At 50.2% G+C, this 7,916-nt stretch overlaps 1 protein-coding gene across 3 annotated transcripts in view; it reads left to right on the top strand.

Moving 5' to 3' along the window:
- The first annotated feature begins 577 nt into the window (after window positions 1-577).
- Window positions 578-7,916, top strand: part of ACTN1 (actinin alpha 1) — an 86,894-nt gene continuing 79,555 nt past the window's right edge. The window contains exon 1 of one of the 3 annotated variants that reach the window (XM_005149248.4): window positions 578-811. In XM_005149248.4, coding sequence (XP_005149305.1) covers window positions 707-811 — 105 coding nt within the window. In that variant the 5' untranslated portion in view covers window positions 578-706. The remainder of the gene's footprint in view (window positions 812-7,916) is intronic. The other 2 variants (XM_005149249.4, XM_005149250.4) reach the window with 2 other exon arrangements.

Genomic DNA, 7,916 nt, shown 5'->3' with positions numbered 1-7,916 from the left:
CCGGGTGTGAAGTCTCGGCTGGCAGTGCTGGCAATCCTGACTTTGACCCTCAGTTACCCGTCAAGAACAAGAGAAAGTAAGTTCATTTTTGGCACCCTAGGTGCGATCACACCCGTATGACCCTACGAGCAAGCTGTCTTCCGAGTGGGGTGGCTGCAGGACGGGAAGGCTGAGACCGAGAGGACGGGCCACCAGCTGCGCCACGTGAAAGCATCCTCACAGGGACACAATGCAGCCCTGACCAGCGCTGCTCAGCCGAAAGCGGCACTGAGGTTCCCGGCCCCGCCCGGCCCATCCCGGGGCCACGGCCCCACATCACTCAGCATCACCATCACTCAGCCTCAGCCACGGCTGCCGCCGCCGCGGCAGAGGTGTGGGGCGGGGCTGGAGGCGAGACGCAGCGAGCGCAGCCCGCCTATCACGAAGGCTGGGTGCCGTGACGGACGTCCTCGGTCACCAATCAGAGAGGCTCTGTGCCTGGGAGATGCAGCCGCTGTCGCGGGTGTCCTGCCAATGGGAGGCGCGGGGGCAAGGCCGCGGGCGGGGCTGTGCGTCCCGCCCCCGCCGTGCTGCGCGCGGCTGAGGCTGAGAGGTGGGAGCGGGCGCCGCCGCCGCCTGCTCGGGCTGAGCGGCCGCGGGGCCGGGCACAGAGGGCAGGCAGCGGGGCTGACGGACGGGACAGAGACGGGCCGCAGCATCAGCAGCCATGGATCACTACGACCCGCAGCAGACCAACGACTACATGCAGCCGGAGGAGGACTGGGACCGGGACCTGCTCCTCGACCCGGCCTGGGAGAAGCAGCAGAGGAAGGTGAGCGCGCCGCTCTCCTTTTCCTCACACACACGCACCGCAGGGCCGCCGGAACCCGGCCTCGCCACCCCCACCGGCTGCGGCGGGGCCGGTGCGCTCCTGGCCGAGGCTGGCGCTGCGGGGCGGGTGGGGTGGGCAAGGTGATGGCAGGGAGCGGAGCGGAGGGGAGGGAGGTGCGGCGGCCGGGCTCCCCGCAGCAACAGATGTCCGCCCTGTCACCGGCAGCAGGGCCCGCAGGTGCGCACGGGTGGTGCGGGGACCCTGGGGGTAGCGGGGAGCGGTGGCTGCCCCCCCCCCGCACCCCCTCCGTAGCCCTGTCGGCCGCCCGCTGCCCGCGCCCCGGCCCCGCCGTCCCGGCAGCGGGATGGTGACTGGCTTCTCGTTTGAATGGTGTGGTTTGGGGCAGGGCTTGCGAGGACTCATGTCCAAAAATGGTAACATTCGGCCCTTTTTTTGTAAGCCGAAAGGGTGGCGGCGGGGAGGGGAGCTCAGGAGCAGCGCCAGCCTCGCCGCTCGCTAGTTAGGTATTCTTTTTTCCCTCCCCCTTTAGACCCAAAAGCATCCTGTATTAGATCACTCGGGAATCCTAATCCCCGGAACATTTCCGTTTTAGTCACTTCATCGAGCAACAATAAGGCAGAATTTGAAGCAAACACTCATGCTAACATGGCAGGGGCACCTCGGAGTGCAGCGTCTCCCACTGCTTTCCCAGCCAGGCACTTGTTTGTTCTGGGCTCACGTTTTGGATCGTGCCTGGCTCTGCCTGAGCTGCGAGCAAGCAGGAGGATCCTCAAAGCTTCCGTGCTAGAGGGGAGGCTGTTGCTTATTTGTGCTTAGATGATACATTAGTATTTATAATGTAGCCCATGGTGTGGGGCTTCCTGTAAGAAGCTGGGAGTGACTGAGAAGGAGGGCACACCAGTGAGAAGACTCCTTTTCACCCCATCTCCTTTCCCACCTCCTCTACTTCCAGATGCAGGGTTTCGAGGTTCTCCTGTTTGCAACTCCCTGAAATGGTGCTGCTGAGAAGTCTTTGCCCTGGAGTCTGATGAGTTAGTTGAAGGCGGTAGCTATACAGCCACTCTCAGTGGTTTACTGTCTTTGAGGGACTTTGGTGGTGAGAGTAGACAGCAGGAGAATTAAAGCACACAAACCAGGGCATTTAATGGAGAAAGAGGTGATGGTGTGTGAGCTAACATTTCAACAAAGGAGAAAGAGAGGAATACAGTCTTGGTCTGGGGTGTGAGTACTTCATGGCTTATCAGAAAACTGGGTTCTACTCCTTTGAGGAGGGAAGTTTCCTCCTCTTCAGAAGATCTATTTGGCTGAGATCTGTATCTCCAGTTGCACGCCTGTATCTGGACCATACATCTAGAAACAGCCAGAGGGGCTCAGAGTGAGATGGGCAGTATTGCTCACAGGCTGTCAGGGAAAATGATTGTCATGCTGTGGGGGCGCAGGGTGAGGCAAATATTTTATATGTAGTGGGACACTGACTTGGTTGTCAGAAGGAGCTAAACCTTTGGATTAATAAGTAGTCTGAAGCACCGAGTTGTGGTATGTGCTGTAAAGGGCATATTTTAATATTCTTTTAATATTACCTCCTTCCAGGAGATTTTAAGTCCTCTTGGGCCTATCACAAGAGGGGGACAGAGAGCTACTCTGTTAACTTGGGTTACTTGTGCAGAGGAGGGGAGAATCTAAGAGGAAGTTTTAAGGAATTCACGTATCTACTTCAAAATAATCAAGCCAATTTCTTTTGATGGTCAACCAGCTGATTTGATGTGCTGGGTGTCTCTCTCCAGCTTGCTGGACAGGATGGCTCTACATAGTTTAAGTGTCCTTTGGTGGTGGGGTCACTTGGTTGTTTCTCTTCCTGCTGATGGACAGCTGAATCTGCTACCTTCTGCAGTGGGTGCAAGCTCATAGTTCTACGGTGATGCACCCCTCTGTTGTCTGTAGGTAGGAAGATCAGGTCTGGGAGAGATGGCTCTTCCCAGTTGAGCCTGTCAGGCTAATGTCCCCTCAGAGGGATCGATGTGGGCAGGCTCTGCAGGTATTGAGGGAGAATCTTGTTCCCCTCCTTGCAGCTGAATGTGTCCAAAAGCCCTGTTGGGGTCTTGGGCTTGCTTCCTTTGGAGGTGGGGAGATAAGTGTATCCACCAAGCATAAACCTCAGATGTGCAGTGTAGTAAAGCTGTCACCCCTTCTTACCTGTGAAATGAAATCATTATGATAGTATAAATATTCGTTACTGTACATATTAGTTAATAGCCTGCTGAGGTGAACAGGAAACATTTGTGCCTCCCAAATATTGCTGTAGACTCTCTTCAGGCTTAATCTTTCCTGGTTGACTCACATGTTTTAGGTTTTTCTTCACCTAAGGAACACCTAGAGAATTTCTGACAAAGAAAATCTGTCTGATTTAGTACTAAATCTGATTTAAGTACTACTGAATTATTGCCATTATTATTTATGGCGCTGAAGCCAGCCAGAGAGGCTGACTTGAAACTTCCATGCTCAGGCCCCCTCTAGGAGGGGAGACAGCATGTCTAAAGCAGTGGCGTGGCTGGTGAATTCACTCAACAAATGTCAGGGTGAGAAGTGGCCATGTCCTGCTGGCTGTTTCCAACCCAGCCCCTCGTGTTGTAGCTCAGTAAGGCCCTGCGGGCTAGCAATAGCTGTGCCTCAGTGCTGTCCTGTGCAGCTTTGTGCAGCTGGGAGTAATTGAGGCTTGGGAAGAAACAGTCTGGAGATGTTGCTCAAAGATGAATTGAATCCAGCTCCCCTTCTCCTGTCTGCACGGGCTCAGCAGAGCTCATGGCAGGCATCAGAAGCAGGAAGATCTGCCGGTTTTTTAGTAGTAGGCTCAACAGATGCACTGTAAGGGTAAGAAGCTTGCTGAGTTTTCAGGGGGTGGTTCACAGTTTTCCTACCTGTGCTGAGGCACAGATACACACAGCCTTTGCTGTCTTGCATGGTGCTTGAGATATGATCCCATGAGCTGCTTTCAGGTGGGTAAATAGGTGAGCTGCAGAGTGGAAACTCATATTTGGAGAGTGAAGCTTAGCCTCTTTTAGCATGATACAGAGAAGAGACACTGGTCTCGTGCCTCTTCCCACCTGCCCCTTCCTGGGAAGTTACTGTTTTAGAATGCAAGGATAAAGTGACAGTTCCTGGGAGGAAAGTGGCTTTCCATGGGAAGCCTACTTTTCATGTCTATCAAAAGAGATTATAAGAGGTTTTAAAGGACTTGTCATAGCATAGCTATTCATAAGTAGTAAAAAAAGACAGTGTGCAGAACAAGTTCATCTGCTTCTCACTTGATATAAGCCTGTGCACAGCCTTTTGTGTAGGAGCAGGGGGTCTCTTCTTGAGATTAAAAGACTTTCCCTTTTGCACTGCTGAATTCATCTCACTAATTTATTCTAATAGCAGTTTTTTTCCTCTCCCTTCTCTCTTCTTTTCTGTCTGGCGTCAGGAGAAGAATGCTGAAAGCCACTGCAACAGTCTGACCTAGCTTTTGAGATAGCTTGCCATGTAAAAAGCATGTACCTAGGCATTTACTGGCCAAGAGGTTGTTACTTGTGCCCACAAGGACATTCCTTCCTTCTGATGACAAATGGCCAGCTGCAGTGTTCAAACTTTTCCTGAGTCACCTGGGGGCTTTTGGTGAAGGAGCCAGATTTGGCATTGAGGGACTGGGGCGGGGGGGGGGGGGGGGGGGGGGGGGGGGGCTTGGCACTCAGCACACCTGACTCATCTTCACAGTTGAGAGGAAGAGTAATGGTGAGAAGGAAAACTTTCTGCCATGGCCTGCTGGGTGTGCCAGGGAGGACAAGAATGACGCTGTGGGGAAGCTGGTGCTGTTTGGGGTGTAGGTGTGTCCTCAGGCCCTGCCTGCAGCAGGATCTCCTCTTGGCCACTCTAGTTTCCTGAGCTGGTTGCTTAAGGTGCACCTCGTTCAGGGTTTGTTTTACAATCTGACCTGGAGCAGCTTGTCCCAGCTGTTGAGCTGGGGGGGTTGGAACTTTAAGTGCTGAATTGCTTTCTGACCTGACAGCTGCCATCTTGGCAATGTCATTAGGAAGCAGTGTTCCTTTGCAGCATGTAGAAGACAGCCACATACAAATTAAATGATGTAAGGATTTTTCTTTAAAACGTTTTTTCTTTAAAAACGTTTTTCTTTAAATAAAATAGTAATAATTAAAAAATCAAATCATTGAACTAAATGTGCCTTGTCTTTATCCAGTGCTGCTCTGCTTCACCAGATTGGCATTTCTGTGGCAATGTGGCAGTAAATGATATCACTGGCTGAGAGAATTTACAGTGCTGCTGAAGCAGTGATAATGCAGACTTTGGGAACACCTTTTCTGCCCTAAACAAGTACTTACAAAGTACAGTTATTCATGAACTTACAGAAATTCCCTGTTAGAAATGGCAGTCTCCTGTATCTGCTCTCATCACTCTGTGCCATGCCCTGCAAGTGAAGATACACATAAACACAGTGACCTAAAAAGCCATGTGTCTCATGGCTCTGCTATGTCTGCATCCAACAGATCTTGCTGCTCTCGTTTAGGATTTGAATTTTGTTGCTAAATGAAGCCCAGGTCCCTTATGGAAACACCCCACCTCCAAGCCTGCTTGGTAGCATGCTCGAATGGGGGGGGGGGGGGGGGGGGGGGGGGGGTATGAGTGTGACTAGCATCTCTGACAGTCACAGCTTCCTTTTCTCTCGGATTGAGTGTCCTCTTATCCAGACGGAGTCTATTTTGAGAAGGGTATCTAGATTTCCAGAAGGCTGAAGTGAACACATGCACAGGTGTGATACCACACCTAATCTGTAGTTTGCTAAAGTTTCTTTCAGTACCATCATAGATTCAGCAATGAGGTAAATGAACGTGTGTTGGTGAATGTATAGCATCATACTGGGTTCCTTTGCTCCCACTGTGAGTGGCACTGTGTAGTACTTGACTGGCCATAGAGAGGGATAGTCCTTGTGTGTCTTATTTTGCACCAACCAGTATCAATACAGAAGCAGAATGGTGAAATTTCATAAGACTGCTTGCTCAGCTGTTTTATTACAGTCAGGCAGGCAATATAGATCACCAGATATCTCTTTATCTTTCAGATCAAGCTTTTGTTGTTCAACATACGTAGCTTATTGCCAGATACTTGCTCTTCCAAACGTTAAACTCAAAACTTCAGAGCTGGGGCTCTGGAAATAACTGGCTTTGTAGATCAGTTATTTATCCTTGAATTTGGGAGCTACCTCATGCTCTCCTATGATCAGGTTTTGTCAGGAAGTGTGTGCTTGTGGGTTCTTGGCAAGAACATTATCATTCATTGTAACTTCTTGGTGATGAATGAAGCATGTGCGCTTTGCAGTGACATATCCAGCATCTTATTTAAGGGGGGAAACTAAGGAGAAAGCAGGCCTGGATTAAAAAGGAGAGTGCACATTTTTTGGTTTGGGTAGGGGGCTCTATAACAGACCCCAAGGATCAACTCAACAAGGGAAGAACATGATACTTACCAAACCATATTGAGCCGTTCCTTCTCCTAATCCTCTGGGGGAGGATGAAACACCTCAAAGGCATCCAGCTACAAGCCCAGCGATGTAAAGTGTGTCTGTCTGGGGAATTTCTTGTGGACTGCTTCAGGCAACCAGTCTAAATTCTTGTGCATGTGATTTGGTAATGACATTTTTTTTCTGTGCATAAGTGCAAAGGCTGGAGAGGATAATGTTGTTTTCCTCCCTGACTGCTTGCAGTGTTCTGTGCTATAGCTTGGGGTGTCTGGCATGCTATGTAGGGCATCTTTAAGCAGAAGCTCTTTGGAAGCTTCAGTTTTCTTGGCTGTCTGATGAGAACTTGTCCCTTTAGAAGGAAGCACATGCTTTTGTATGAGATGATGTTGTCTGGCTATGAAATTCAAGTGTAACTGGATAGTAGCTGTGAGAATGTAGGCTGGTAAACCTGTTCAGTAAAAGTGTTCATGAACTCAGGGATCACATTTTTAGAAGCCGTGTGTGTTACAGTGAAGACCCAGTGAATAGTACTTGCTCTTCCCAGCACTGAGGTGATCACCATGAATGGTAGTAGTATGTTTCCAGCTGCTCTTGCTGCAGGCTCTTCTCATGTGTGCTGTGTGAGCAGTGCAGATCTCATGCATTTTTAACTGGAGGAGAAGCAGGGTTCAGTTGGCCTCCCCAGACAGGTTATGACTGTGTGCTTTTCTGTGCTGTCTCAGTTAAGCTTTCAAGGTTGGCACAAGAAGCAGTGACAGAGGTGGTGAAAACTTGCATGGATGTGCTGGGAGGGACTGAGAGCATTTCCAGGTGCCTGTGGATTATCACTGTTGTGCCTGATGCTCAGGTTGCTCTCTGGGGTGCATGTACACTAGCACATGGCTGTGCTCTCTCTACAATGAGGTGCAGAAAGCAGTCACTGTAGAAAAGAGGCTGGAGAAGCTATCTGGGGAAACCTTGTGAAGCTGCTAAAATATGACACATACAGTGGACTGGTCTCACCTTAATGTGTTGTGTCTGCCCCAGGGGCTTGCTGGATGTATTACTGTGATTTTGTGCAGTCTAAGCAATAATGTTTGAGGATGGGGGATACATAAGAACCTGAAACTGTTTTGTTGACACTTGTGACTATTGGAAGTATGGTTACCCTAAGGAATGTTCTTACCGTGACTTCTACAAGTCTTGTGTAGCTGTGTAAAACCCTCTCATTCCCCAAAAGCCATCGGCGAACTCTGTGTGTAGGGGGAAAAACAAGTGGAGCATGCTTGGCAACTTAGTTGGGAGAAACGTGACATTATCAAGAAAGGCAGAGTCACAATTTCGTCATAGAGGCGTAAGATTTGCTCTGACCCTGGGACACTGGGGCTGAAGTATGTTACACAGAGCTTGGATCTGGTATAGAGTGGTGAGATAGGCTTGTCAGCAACAGGGCCTTCTGTCTGGTGCCAGTCATAGAATCATAGAGCTGTTAGGGTTGGAAAGGACCTTTAGATCATCTAGTTTCACCCCTCTGCCCTCCCCCCCCTCCCCCCCCCCCCACCTCTGTTTTATTGAGCTACCCACCACTTTGCTTTG

This window comes from Melopsittacus undulatus, chromosome 4, assembly GCF_012275295.1.
Source record: "Melopsittacus undulatus isolate bMelUnd1 chromosome 4, bMelUnd1.mat.Z, whole genome shotgun sequence".
In the NCBI taxonomy this organism is placed as follows: domain Eukaryota; kingdom Metazoa; phylum Chordata; class Aves; order Psittaciformes; family Psittaculidae; genus Melopsittacus; species Melopsittacus undulatus.
Note: the sequence above shows the minus strand (reverse complement) of the source record. Positions and strands in the feature narration are given on the sequence as shown.